This window comes from Centruroides sculpturatus, unplaced genomic scaffold (genome assembly GCF_000671375.1).
Source record: "Centruroides sculpturatus isolate CEXI.00-Female unplaced genomic scaffold, Cexi_2.0 scaffold195, whole genome shotgun sequence".
Lineage (NCBI taxonomy): Eukaryota > Metazoa > Arthropoda > Arachnida > Scorpiones > Buthidae > Centruroides > Centruroides sculpturatus.
The window spans coordinates 223,421-238,596 of NW_019384511.1; the positions used below are offsets into that span (position 1 = coordinate 223,421).

General features: G+C 32.9%; 1 protein-coding gene across 2 annotated transcripts; it reads right to left on the reverse strand.

Moving 5' to 3' along the window:
• Positions 1-706: 706 nt before the first annotated feature.
• On the reverse strand, positions 707-12,978 carry LOC111622421 (cholinesterase-like). 2 transcript variants are annotated; one of them, XM_023364803.1, is made up of 3 exons: positions 5,568-5,662; positions 3,728-5,201; positions 707-1,180 (listed from the first exon to the last, which is right to left on the reverse strand). In XM_023364803.1, exons 2-3 carry the CDS (start codon positions 5,191-5,193, stop codon positions 1,033-1,035), a joined length of 1,614 nt encoding a protein of 537 aa, XP_023220571.1. In that variant the 5' UTR covers positions 5,194-5,201; positions 5,568-5,662; the 3' UTR covers positions 707-1,032. The 2 variants fall into 2 exon arrangements, with proteins under 2 accessions (XP_023220571.1, XP_023220570.1); XM_023364802.1 differs by lacking the exon at positions 5,568-5,662 and adding an exon at positions 12,669-12,978 and having other exon boundaries at positions 708-1,180.
• Between the last annotated feature and the right edge of the window lie 2,198 nt (positions 12,979-15,176).

Consider the following 15,176-nt stretch of genomic DNA (forward strand, 5'->3'; position numbering starts at 1 on the left):
CGAAGGGTGAGAACAATAGTAGCTTCCCAACCATATTAATTAGTAACCATGTTCCGAGTTCTGTACCATGTGAGGGAACAAAAGATCTCCCTCTCCTGGAAAAGGTAAGTATTTTTTGTGCTTCTACATAGCAATTAGGCCTACTGTTACGTTAGGATAATTAAAGTTAATTATTATTTTTCGCATAGATATTGGATAAATAGAAACAATCTCTTGCAGTGTAGCCATAAGGCAGTTGTTAAAGAAACACATAAGAGCACTAAAATGCTTATCTTATTTTTCGTTAGTTATAAACGTGATAATTCTAAAACGTCATGAGAAGGTTAATATGTTAGTTTACCTTGGCTTATAGGAGTTTGGAAATAGAATTTGGACCGGTTGAAAAATGTCATGGATGTTCCTCACTGCTTCATAGTGGGCATGGCCGAACCCGGAATGAGCTTGATGAAAAAGCCCTCTAAATAACTGCTGGGTGAAAAAAGCAGTGGCGTAACTAGGCAGGTGCAACAGGTGCACCCGCACAGGGCCCACTTGTAAAGGGGAACCAAAATGCATGTATTTGTTTTACTATTTTTCCAAACCTAATTAATTAAAGGGCCTAAATGCAAATTCTTGCACAGGGCACAGGAATGGCTAGTTACGGCACTGGTCCGAAAGAGTATAAAATCCCAGCAACAGCATGTACCATAGCCGTGATGCAGCACTTGAATTTGAAATAAAATTATACTTAGATAGTCTTTACAGTGTTTTTGTAGTTTGAACAAATTATCGGAGGAAACCCCACTAAATTAAAAAAAATTAATATTATTAAATCTGAAGTTATTTTAAATGACAGTGAAAAGATAAGATCTAATAACATTAAAGAATTTATATGACAGTAATTTATTTTTCATTGCTTTTAAGTTTTTCTTTTTCTTGTTTTTATATCTTTCACAATATTTTAGCTGAAATTGGGGAATGTACTGTACAGAGATGTGTGAAGACACAAATATTGTGATTTAAACAGTATTCACAATTTCATCCTACGTTTATTCAATTATAACCGTAAAAGTCTTTCCAAAATCTGCATTTTTCCTCTTCTGCCTTTGTAAGATGGATATTTCCTAAAGTAAGAGACAGAGATCTTCGTTCTTTCTCATCAAATTCTAACCATTCTTCCATTCCTTCACACGAAGGCTTCCTAAAAAGACAATTTCAAGAACATATTAATTAACAGTAATCTTGGCAATTTCTCTCTCGATTATTAAATTAACAAAGGGAAGTTTTGTTATCGGATGAGTCTGAATGTTTTGCATTTCTGGATACTGTAAGCTCCTCTAATTCCGAAAAGAATGAAAAAAAGGAATAAAAATTTTTATATAGATATTTATGTGTGCGGATGTGTGTGAGTTTGAATTGTCCTATATTTAGCTTTTTAAATCACGACCCCATTGATCAAATTTTTGGAGCTGACAGAATACTTTTATACACAGAGCCGGCCCTACCATAGGGCGAACGGAGCAGCCGCTCCAGGCGCTAAGTCTTAGGGGGCGCCTCAGTGGTAAAGAAAATTAAAGAGTATAAATTAAGGGCAACCAAGGGAGACTCCATAATAGGATTTCGCTCCATCCGAAAACTTGCCTCGGGCCAGCACTGTTTATACATGGGGCCTTATGCTGTTACATTTTTCGTTAAAATTATATATCAAGTGGAAAAGATATAGAAGTATAGAATTGTCATATTTCTAATGGCCTGAGATTTAAAAATATTAGTTGTTATCGAAATTTACATTTTTTTAAAACTCACAAGTGCTGATAAAACAAGGCTTTTGTATTTTATAATAATTATTACAAAAAGGCACCTTGAAACGTCAAGAAATGCGAAAACATTCGGGGATTTTTTCTGTCTGTATGGATGTTAGTGTGTGGGGGGTCACGATTTCGTTCACCCTATTTAAAGCTTAATAACTCCATTGCTTTTTGTGACAAATTCTGAAATTTTGCAGGGAAGTTTGTGTATATGGGGATTGATACTGTTAAATTTTGGTGGTTTTAATTAAGTCGACGGAGCGGGGAGATAAAAGGGATCGTACCATATCTCGAGTAGGATCTGACTTAATGACGATTTTACTTGTTATTAGCATTTACGACTTTTCTAAAACAATCTCTGCCCTCAAACATAAGTTTCTTGCCATTTTACAATAGCTAAAAATATAAAGTTTTTAAAAAATAAAATATGAAAACAGATGACGCCATAAACGTTTCCGGGAAAAGTATGAAACTCGTCGCTGGATTTGTTTTTTTATTTGAATCATGGTTGGACTTCATTTTATTTGAAAAAATCTTAAAATTTCATTATAATTTTAGAAAGCAAATTAACAATGACATTTTGCTATGTAGGTCCAACAAATATTTCTATAGCATATTTCAGGTATGTGAAATTTTACCTTGTCAGCTATACCGTGTATAGCATACTGGACAACCATCTGTAAAGATATTCCGGTTTGTAAACGAATTTAAACACTGTTCCTGATGGACAAACTCTGAGTCATTGGGGCTACCAGGGTCTAAACCCCTTTAGCTATGTCAGAAGTACCCAATATATATGTATATATATTATATATATATAAATTCTCTTTCATTACGCAAACCTAGGCGACTGTTGCGTTTTACTACAATTGAAACAATTAATGCAAAGTTTAGTACAATTAATGCAACATCCCGATCCTATGGAAAAAGTCGTTTTGTTTTATTCTTACACGACATAAAGCCATGAAATACCATTACTCTTTCGACCTGTACCATTATGTCGTGAAGGGGTTGTGTCACGAAGGAACAGTTAAAAAATTTCAAATTATCAAATAATTCATATAACTTGACAGTTGTAATTATTTGATTAGTAGTGAAATGTGAAAGCGTGTAAATTTAAAGATTCATCTTGAACATGAAAAACTGCCATAAATTACAAGTCGACAGTTGTTTGAATGGGTATAGAGATCTGTTGTTCTGTTGGTCTATAATTTGAAAAAAAAGTAGATTTATAAATTTCCACTGTCTGTTATTCGTTAATCTCAAGAATAGAGTTAGATGTGTTAAAATTGAGACCAGATATGGAAAACTTGGGGCAGGAAACCCCTATTAACTACGATCGAACTACAGGTATCGGGCCTATACCAGAAGGCATGATTTCAATTCAAATATTTTCCCCGAAGGAGTTAGATAGATGACTAGCACGATTTTATTGCTAATTTAATATTAGCTATGCTTACTTAATTAGTCCGTTTCTTTCTATCAATGACACTCCATGCACAACGCAATGGTTTATCTTTGAAAATCTTATACATTTTTATATACGATATTGTATTTAACCCAGATATCATGTTGAACAATGCGATTCAGATTTCTATAAGAAATATTTCATCGCCGAAATCTTATAATTTTTATGAGTGTTATCATGCAATTCAAGATGTTTTCTTACGTTTTCAATAAATATTTTTCATTTGGGTGTGTTATCTCTTATTCTATTTTTGCTATAGCTTACTGTTCGATTAATATGACGTTCCTAGTGTTGTTTAGACGACTTTCGTAAACGATTCCTATAATTGTGTTTCTCATAAAACAAAAGTTAAGCAGTACTGAATTATGTTTTTAGCTCCATTTCAACGTAAATACGTAAGTAATTCGTTTTTCTATGATAAAGTGCATTTTTCTGACAAGAAAATACCTAGTGTTTCTATACCTTTACTTACCCTGTTTTTGCAAACGATGTCCATAATTCAATTGTTCTTTTGCTGAATTCCATTTCTGCTGTTGTATAATCTTTTACTCTGCTGAATGGTTTTCCAAAAACAAAAGATACGTCGTGAAAGTGAGGCACCCCCATCCATTTCTTTATTGGGGATTTGATCCGAGTGTGATTAAATGTGTAATGAAACACTTTTCTATTGTTTTCAGAAAGTTTCTCTGCTAAATGAAAAATCGGACAAGTAAATATTCCGTGTCCTATTGCTTTAATTGTCTGCTTTGTAATCGTAAAAGAAGCTTCATCTGCAATATCTCCCAGATATTCCCGCATGATGCGATTTACAGATTCGCTATTCACTTTATAAGAATCACCCAGTATAGACTCGGATTCAGATTTAGATAAAACTGGTTCGTCTTCCTTTATTAATTCTAATTTATTAAAAAGTAAAAATAGAGAACCTTCATCCCTTGTTTCTCCAATTAAAACATCTACATCGTGAAATTTACCGGAATCAACATTTTGAAATGGATGTTCGGGAAGTAATGGCGATCCACTTTGTGGAAGGAAGATTGCCAAGGTTTTCTTCTCCTTCTTTAGTTTTTTTTCAGCAGCTACTATGTCAACAGAATTCACATTCCTCATGCATTCTAACATATCTTCTTCATTACATCCTAATTCTTTAGACAATTTTGAGGTTGTCTCAATATTATCTTCAGGTTCTACGATAACTAAGTTATGATAGTTACTACCACTTTGTAGAATAGCTCGTTTAAATAAGCCTTTCGTCATAGGGGAAACCAGATGATGAGCAGCTGAGATAGATCCTGCACTTTCACCAAAAACCGTGATTAATTCCCTGTCACCTCCAAAAGCTTCTATATTTTCGTGAACCCATTTTAAAGCCATCACTTGATCCAACATTCCCATATTCCCAGCTGCACCGTCTTGTCCAAAATTTGCATAACCGAATGCTCCTAGACGATAATTGAAGGAAACAACGATGACTTCTCCCATTGATGCAATAAACGATCCGTCATATATATCCATACTTGTAGATCCAACACTGAAACTTCCTCCGTAGATCCAGACCATAGTAGCGAGTTTATCGCCACAAGTGGTGGAAGCAGGGACCCAAATATTAATATAGAGACAATCTTCGCTTACTTCTTTAGGATGACGATTTGGCCACTCGGGGTCAAAAAACATTGGTTCTTGCATGCAGGAAGGAGGTTTCTGTGTTGCATTGTAAACAAAATCCCAATCTTTAACAGGTTGAGGTTCACTGAATCGCAAGTTTCCAACTGGAGGTGTTGCATACGGAATTCCTAAATATGCTTTAACCTGTTTATCCAAAACCTTAATCGTAACTCCTGTAATTTTGTCTTTGATGGACGTGTTTTCACATAGTAGCATGCATTGAAATAGAATCGAAATTACCAAAGAACTTCTAAAGAAAGCTGAAAGCTTCATCTGTAATTCTGTAACACGAATCAAATATTTATTAATTTATTTCTCTGCATTGAAATATACACAGAATTGCTATTTTTTGTTTATACAGTCGACCCCCCTATAAGATCATTGATTTTTCCGTTTTATCTGAATTACATGTTGTACGAGTCACTTAGATTTTACAAATATGTGAGCCATTCACAGTCCGGCACACGTATTTGTAAAATCTAAGTGACTCGTACAACATGTAATTCAGATAAAACGGAAAAATCAATGATCTTATAGGGGGGTCGACTGTATATTGTATATATATAAAAGTGGCACAATGTTAATTTATTTGTCGTATAACTGATGTGTTTATGAATCAAGTATATGTTTATATGTTTTTATGTTACCTGCTTTATGTATACGGTAATTATTAATGTTTCTACACGATATCAGAAACAGTAATCAAAAGAGTTTTGTCGTAAACTGAAGAGGGCGAGGAACAACACCCTTGGCCTATTCCATCGATTTAACGATCAGGTTGACCTGGATTCTTTTCTAAAATTGAAAAAAGTATATTATTCACTTGTCAAGGAAAAAAAGAGAAAGTATTTTTGTAATTTTGCCTTACAACTGACAAAGGTTAAAAATAACAGACCTTTTGGTATCGAGTTGGCCGATTTCGCGGAATTAAAAGCATATCAGACTATGAGATTTCTTTGGCCGACTGGTTTAATTATTATCAATAGTTATTTAGTTTAAATGAATCGAATTCATTTTTGATGTCGCCCTTGTCGTTGTCGGTGGGTTCTTTAGTGGTTAATCCCTTTTTGGATCTTCCTATTTCAGTTTCAGAGGTGAATATTGCAATCCAAAAGATGCGATTAGGTTTTGCTCCTAAGATAGACAATATTTCTTCGTCCTTAATCGTTTATTCTAGGGACACATTAATCGCTCACCGTGTTAAACTATTTAATCGTGTTACGATTTTGCTATGGTTCCGAAGTAATAGTTGGAGGTAAAGATTATTCATGAAAAATGTCTAATCGATGAACACGCTAACTTTCGGCTAATATCGTTGTTACCTGTTTTACGAAAAATTTTTACATCTATTTTGGCGAAAAGATTGGGTATATCGCTTAGGATGAGGAATCTTATTTAACGAGTACAATTTGCTTTCCAACCACGGAAAATACTTTGTGCAATATTTTAATCCTTCATACATTAATTTGTAGACAACTCTCAAAGAAAAGACAACGTTTATTGTCTGCTTTTATAGATTACGAAAAAGCCTTCGACTGTGTTGTATTGGAAGTTTTAGTATCTAAATTAAGGCTGCTTGGAATTTCTGATAAATTTATTAAGATTATTGAATGTTTATTTTCATGACTGAAAGAAAGGCTTTCTACTAGTGCTGGGCTTACTGATGATATTCCGTTAGAGAAAAGTTTAACACAAGATGATTCCCTTAGTCCCTTATTGTTTATCAGCTATGTTAATGCTATGGTTCAAGCCTTTGATGATATAAGCAGAGATTCCATTTCTATGGGAGAATACAATGTGCATTTACTCCAATTTGCTGACGATACAATAGTGTTATCCACTATGCCGATTTATTTAAAAAGGAAATTAGACAGATTATTTAATAATTCTTCTACTTTGGGATGGCGTATCAATTTTTTAAAAGTCGAAAATAATAATTTTCAGACAAGACGGAAGGCTGAGAAAAGCAGGTAAGTTTTTCTTAAATGAAAGAGAAATAAGTATCGTTATGAAGTTACGTATTCGGAAATTCGATTGTCTGATACTGGTTCGTTCAAAAATTACATTTCTTACGTTAAGAGTAACGCATAATAATTACAATAATTGATATTTTGAGAAGAGTGAGAAATATCATACGGACCTGTCTAAAAAGCTAGCAGCCTCTTTATTTACGTCGTGTTGGTCTTATGCTCTATTCTTGAGAGGGTCTTTTTGCTTTGAGGACATTGACTCAATAGAGTTGAGTCTTCCGTCGTCTTTTTGGGCTCGAGAGGTCGATCCCGACATACGCGATTAGATCTGAATTGGATCTAGTGTTTCCTTGAAAACGTTTCGTTAAACTAATCCTTAACTTTTTGAAAAACATTATTTCTGATCCTGTGGCATACCTTTTTGTCACAGGATCAGAAATAATTTGAATTCTGTGGCATACTTTTCCTTGAAGAAATTGTCATCGATAAGACCTTTAAAAATTGTTCGTATACTAACTTAGAGGGATTATTTAATAGAATTGGTATTTCACTTCTTCTAATTGATTCATCCCAGATGTTATGAAATATTGCATAAATTCTATTTCATTTGAGTTTGATAATCTTTTTCTTAGATAAGAAAGAGACGGGTACTCAACGCTAAATACCATGCATGTTATCCGGAAATATTAGATAATTGTCAGTGTCTTCATGTTTATTATGAGCAGCTTTCGTTTATTGTAAAGAGAACAACCGTTCAGATTCGACTAAATAGGCTTCGTTTAGTATGGAAAAATTTGTATATACAGTCGACCCCCCCTATAACACGGTAAATACGTTCCTGTTTCTATGAATCCAGCTTTTAGAAGTCCAGCCAATCACAACCCGGCACGTATGCACTTTACGGACTACGGCTGTTTGAAAGGTTTTCTTCCATAAAATTAATCGATTCTAGACTAATTCGACTCAACATTTCCAAAACACGTAAAATTTTTTGGGAATAATCCGTATAAACTATGCTATAAACAAAAAATTGTAGGATTACTTACCGAGTGTGCACCGTTCGATTACGCACTTGCTTAAGCTTGTTTTCGTCGTGGAGATTGTCATCGAATGGCGCTCGCGTTCTTCTTGATAAATTATTTTTTTTGCGAAAAATTCGCTGAACTTTGGAGACCTCGTTAATATAAATATAATTTTTATGGACGTTAAATAATAAATGGTTTTTGGTAGGTCCGCTGCTCGTTTAAACTCAACGCTTTGTGCAATCTTGTCGCGACACGAGTCGGCGATGACGTTTTACCGAATTATAGGAGTTTTTTTTAGCATGTTTGTACGAATACTTTCGCAATGTTTTCGCCGTGATATAGGAATCCTAACTATAGGAACCCGTGTTATAGGGGGGTCGACTGTACATTTAAGTTCATCAGTCATTTTTGCTCACTGTTTGCAGGGAAATGCGACCCTGAATCATTATTGGTTTGTGTAAGAATTTGGCTTATTTTCGTTTACCAACAGGTACTAGTAATGTTGTTCATAAAGAAACGGCGGATAAAATTCATGGATTATTTTCTAACAATGCCTCGAACAAAAATGTTTAGTGTTAATGCAATTTATTAATTTAAGTTATCAAATATGTAACACTCCTCCTGAAAATTAATTTATGTATGGGCAGAGTCGTTAGATTAACTGGTCTTTCGACTGATAGTTTAAACTTAGCTAGAGACAATATTTGCCGCTAGTTGGCGCCACTGTTAGCAGAAGAGCGTTGTTCTTGCTATGTGTATACTGAGGTCAGTGATTTCGACCTATAATAATTGTTTGTTTAGCTGCATAAAAATGCTAACGTGCTTTGTGCCAGGATGCAAGGCAGGATATAAGTCATGTAACGAGAAGAGACATTTCTTCCGTGTTCTTAGCGATAAGATTGAGGAGTGGATGCGATGCATATCACGAGACGACAAGATGCTAACAAGTAAATATTACGTTTGTGACGTACATTTTGTGAGTAAATTTATTTCAAAAGCTACTTCCATGTTATAAATGGAGAGAAAGTAGAAATTTCACGAGATCGCTGGGCATTAACGTCAGATGCATATCCATCAATCTTTCCTAATTGTCCTAAGTACGTTAGTAAGTCTGTACCTCAAAAACGATCAACGCTCACAAGAAATGAAGAACCATCTAGGAAGAGATTCCGAAAAGACAATACCAAAGGTAAATATATGTTTTTTATGTAATCTTAATCCTCAGTGAGTCATGTAACTTTTTGTCCTTGACTGAGTCGCAGTGGGTCTCTCGGACCCTGTGTTTTAATATAAAATTATTAAATTTTATCTATCGCGTAAAAAACTACAATTTCACCGTTAAATTCCGCGCTTTGTTTTCTTTCTTTCTTTCTTGCTGTATTGATGACAAAATTGCGTTTTTAATGTTTATTTTTATATGATTTGATAGCTAAGCAACACGATTATCGCGTAGCTATCATTCTTTTATTTATATTATTCCATAACGTTTAGGGTCTAATTAGCTAACTTCTAGTTGTTTGATTCTGTTTGAACGAGTAAGCATTTTCTCAGAAATGTCTGGTGGAAGATTGACTACAATAAGAAAATCGCTCCCCCTATGTAAATCAAGATAAAACTGTAAACAAATGTTAGATAATCGCTATTTTCGTCGTTTTTCAGCTCCAATTTAGCTCTAATTTACATATTTATTGACGTTATTTAAACGAATAAGTGTTTTGATAGAAACATTTCGTGGTAAAATTGCCCGCAAAACTAAAATACTTTTGGTTTAATTACTTTCCGCGATTACGCAATATCTAGAAGTAATGAGTTTCCCGGTAAATTTTTCGACTGGAAGCTTTTGATAACACATCTAGTCCAAGTAAAGTCAAATAAAAAAACGTTCTTACCGCATGTTGATCGGACTGAAAAGTTGGAAGAATATAAATATTTTCAGTATTTTTATATTTAAAAAACGTTAACTAAAGATTGAGCTGGGTTTGTGAGACCCATTGAGGGCTATCTCTCTGTGGCTTGGCTTGTGATTCACTGATCTCTCTGTGGCCCACCTTTCCTTATAAATACTTTAAGATTAATTGTCTGATATTTTTTATATCAATCAAAACTGACTTAGTGTAATGATTATATAATCTTGTATTAAACTCTTAACTTATGCTTTCTTTTAAATTGGCGTTTCTTTGGAATGATGAGACAAGAGAGTGAAAGCAATTCTCATTCCACAACAGTGCAGTTCTTATATCTATACAAACTGATGACTGTGTACAGTTTGGTTCGTCCTCCCAAACGAGCATCGATTCAAACTGATCTTGGATCTGTCCTTATTACTTTAAAAAATCTTCAGAGTCATAAAAAACCATTTAAAGAAGTTCAAGAACAATTGGAAAAACATTTAGAAACTTTGCTTTGTAATCCAAGCCTATCATATGTATTGATAGATCTTAGTGATAATGAATTATTAGATCGTGATTATTGTGCACCAGAAACATTTAAGTTTATCCTACATTATTTAGGAGGTTACATTGTTTATTATCTACTGCCATCACTCGGTTGTGATGAATGCAAAAATATATTAACAGCAAAATCCGAGGATGCTGCACCAGAGAAGACATTTACATTCATCAAATCTCGAGGAGGTTTGTTATATCCAAGCTATAAGCTTTGCCAATTGATGTACTGGGCAGAAAGCAAAGTATGCGAAAAATTAACAAACCCAAACATGGATGTTTATTTTTCAATAATGGATAATATATTAAATCAGTGCTCTGTTACATTGATGATAGGATGTGACAATGCTGGTCACAAGTCCTACTTGACTTCCAGATTTTTGCACTTTTTTGTTACTTGTCGATTGCATTTTTTCACGCGAACGATTAATCAATCATTTATTTCATCAGTTGAAAGTAAAAACCATAGAAAAATTTCTCACTTAAAGTAAATTTTAATAACGCAAATAATAATAATAATAATTATTATTAATATGTATAATATAATTTGTTTGTATGTATAATAAATCTTTAACGTACAATAAATTGACATAATAGCAGAATTTAATAATTGTACTATTGTGTCAGTTTTGTTCATTGTCATTTATTTAACTAAATATCAAACTCAGCGTTTTTAAAACACTTCATAAAACATTAAACACCTTCCATCACTGAGAAATGTTTATTTAATAAAACACTAACGTTTTCAGCCTCATGGAATAAACCATCTTGAGGTGTAAATGAGTTCGAACGTATTTTATTAAATAAACATTTCTCAGCGATGGAAGGTGTTTAATGTTTTATTAAGTGTCATTTATTTATCCATAAACCTGGTTTTGGGTTTAAATAAAAGCTTTTTCATTCTTATAATACAATGCATATAAAAAATTATGAAATCGAACTCGAAGGTTATATATCTTTCAATAAAAAGGAAACATTCGTCCTCACAGCGATTCGATCTAGCGCTCTTGCAGTACCCCTGGTGGTAACATTTGTCTCTAGTTGATTTTAGCAACGAGCGAAGATGGGAAGTCGAAAGACCAGTTAATCTACCGACTGTGGCACGGGGTTATTTAAATAAACAAATAAATATGTGTTTACAAAAATTAATAAAGAAATAACTTCAAATATAAGATTTAAATTTTATGTGAATATAACATTAATTTCAACAAGTGATTATTATGTTGTGTGGAAATTTAACAACGTCCTCACGTCCTTCTGCACGAAGCTTCAAGTGAGTTGAATTGCTATTAATTATATTGAATTATGATTTTTTTCAAATGCTTTTATGAATTGAAGAACACGTGATATCCTATTTAGTTTAGAAGGCGATAAGAGCTGTACTTTATATTATTATTTTAACATCGATTAGATACGCTAAACTAGTTTATCATATTTTGTTGCTAAAGAAACCAAGGTTATATTTAATATCTCTATTTACGATTGATATAAATCTGATAAAACGATATATTTCTCCGATGTCCTGGTTATAAAATATTATTATCATAAAATACTTTAGTGATAAAAGAGATTTAAATATAGGCTATATTTTCGTAGTGTAGATAGAAACAGCCCATACTACCAGGCTATATCTTGCTACTGCTACGTATTAGCTAAATAGAAAATGTATGAAAAAATAGATAATCATTACCGTCAGGCAATTCTGATCCTCTTTTAAGGAGGCCAAATTTAATTTCGGCTGCTATGAAACGGTATAATACTGCAAGGGTGATGACACAATCGAAATAACCTGAGGAAAACTGTGAGACTTCTCTGCATGACCTCATACCCTCAAAGTCAAGCTATACGATTTTATCAGTCATAACTGTGCAAAGCTTTTGTGTATACTGTGCATAACACTGCCAAACACACAATAATATCAGTGATAAAGTCTCTCGTTTCGAAGGGAAATAATCGCATAAAAACGATATTAAACCGCTTTAACTATGCTCAAAATTATGTTAAAAATTTATCTCGGTTAATAGACTTTTGAGCCACTCTGTATAATAATAATAACAACAACATAATTTTGTTCATAATATGACTACATTAATAAAAATAATAAATAATTAATATCAAGGAACGACCAAGGAATAACACGACAAATATTAGTGTAGTGTTGAGAATAGTTTTAAAAATTGCAAAAATATAGTGTATTATCAATATATATATATAATGTATGATGAAATTATATATGTTTATTTATATAAATAAAATAATTTATATTGTAAATTTAAGGTACAAAATAATTAATTTAAATGGATACTTGCTTTAATTTTTAGTTCAAAATAACTTTGTTCTCGGTCTTGGCACTTTAAACTTGCTGAGTGGCTGCAGTGTTGAAAAAAATACAATGATGTCACACTTTCGTGTCACGAGTGATAATTCAATTGTTATTATTGGGTAAGAGGCCAATCAAAGATTAAAAAAAATTTTCATAATGACTCAGGATATCTTCTATATTGAAGTTAAGACCATTTACAAAAATATACAATAATTTTGGATGAGAAAATGTATCTTTGTTTTTAACGCAAAACGTCAGATCCTCCAATGAAAGGCTGAAGTTTTATATCGTTTTTAACTTTGTGAATTTTTTATCTATTATTATTGGTCTTTTCAATGAAGTTTTTCTTCAAGCCAATTTTAACTGTTACTTCTGTGGTTGTGTTAATGGATAAAGAAAAGACTCGAAAATATTGTATGTTTTTGTAAATGATCTTAACTTCAATAAAAAAAAAATGCTTATTGTTACTTTTCCGGCTTTGTTATATATAAGAAAGGGAAAGTATAGAGTTCGGTCAAAAAATAACCCCCCCGAAGATTTTTGCATTTTTGGACTTACCTTGGCATACCTTGACATTACTTGGCATACCTTAAAATGTCGAGATATGCAAAAAAGGTCGGGTTTTTTTTCTGTATGTATGGATGTTAGTATGTGGGGGGGGCACGATTTTGTTTACCCTATTTAAAGCAGTGAGGTTTGTGAGAAGAAAATTTGCAGTGAGGTTTATGTATTTTGAGGGTTTGGTGCTATTAAATTTTGGTGGTTAAAGGTCGAGAGGGTGGGGAGATAAAGGGGCTGTGTGTTATATTTCGAGTAGGGTCGGACTTAATGACTATTTTACTCACTATTCGGATTTTAATTTTTTTTATAAAATCCATGACTATCTTCAAAATTGAGCATTTTTGCCATTTTATAACATTAAACTTTTTATATTTTTAACTAAAATATAACATACAGTGCCACACGCAGTTTTAATTGTTGCCGGAAAGTTTAGCAACTGTTTGCTGAATTTTATATATTTTGGAATAAAACATTCTATTTTAAAATTGTGATTTAAAAATACATCGGTAATTAATATAATTAATAAATTATTTTTCATATTTTAAAGAAATACTGAATTTTATTGAGCCTACATGCACATGAAATTCCCTTTTTTTGCTAATATTTCAGTTACAATGAATCATGAACAGCAGTAATTAATGGGATTATGTTTTCATCTATTAAAGTGAAACCTGTCTAAAACGGAAACTTGTCTAAACGGGAAATATTCCGTAGAGTGCAATTCCGATTTACACAGGTTCTACTAGACCAACATACGGGACTACACAATATAAAGACTTACTACAAATAATATCATAAGAATATTAAATGATACTGTTAAAATATTTCTATATAAGAACTATAGTAATTGGCATATTTAATGCAGTACTTCTCAAAACTTTCTTGCAATATTCTCGCATTTGTTAAATTGATATTAATTAATTGATTCCAATTAAGAAGGTAATCCACTCCTGCAGAGAATTAACTCCTATAGATCATAATGAAATATTTATTGAAAGCTAGACAGTCAATATGATAAGGACTACCGAGGTCTACGGGAAGAGCACGTACAACGCCTTATTCATTCCATCAACTCCCTCGATCCGTTTGGTTCCAAGATAGCGGCATTCAGAGTACTTATAAAAATAAATGATACTCATTGTTCTGATGTTCATTCCAGGTATAAAGCGTTCCAACGTATTAAGCTCACTTCCACTGTCCTAGGCTACCCGACAAACTTCATCAAGAGCCTCATCCGACCTTATCTTACACCAGTCAATTCTACTGAGAACAACGACCTTCCACACAAGACTGATACAACTAACAGGGTTCTCTACAGTACCTATGGAGAAATATCTCATTTAGCCAATATTATTATCGCTTTTAATAGAAATCCAATGGGTTTTTCCTTGCTGAGGAATGATCAAGACATGTGAACCATCTTTACAGGATTCCCGTTTTTGATAACAGGATAAATCAGCACTGTGAATATATTGAAGCTACTCGCAGACTACTGAATACTAGATTAAAGGAACCAGAATGAGTTTAAATGTTGTTATTAAATTTTATTCTGTATAATAATTTATTCCCCGAAGGTGGCTGTTAAAAAAGTTAATTCTTTTAATAAATAGTGTTAATTTTAACCGGATTACAGGTGTTAGTTGCCGCTTTTATTACATGCAATATAATTAACATAATAAAACGGTACGTAAATTAGTATATATTAATAAATTATAAATACAGTAGAACCTCGAAAACTCGTCTCTCGATAACCCGGCACTCCGGATAACTCGGCCACACCCTGGCAGGGCAAAAAAATCCTTAGTTAATTAATTTTCATTATAGACAGCTTTATAAAAGTATAAAAGCTCTCATAAAGTATTTTTCTGAGGTCTGTCTTATCAGGTAAATTACTGTACACAGTGTATTCATTAATTTTCATTTTCATGTAGTA

What these genes read in the sequence shown, in the direction of transcription:
- LOC111622421 (XM_023364803.1), bottom strand. Translation starts at nt 5,193, where the DNA reads ATGAAGCTTTCAGCTTTCTTTAGAAGTTCTTTGGTAATTTCGATTCTA. An exon ending in ACATCGTTTGCAAAAACAGG is followed by an intron (nt 1,181 to 3,727) that starts GTAAGTAAAGGT and finishes TTGTCTTTTTAG; the next exon opens with GAAGCCTTCGTGTGAAGGAA.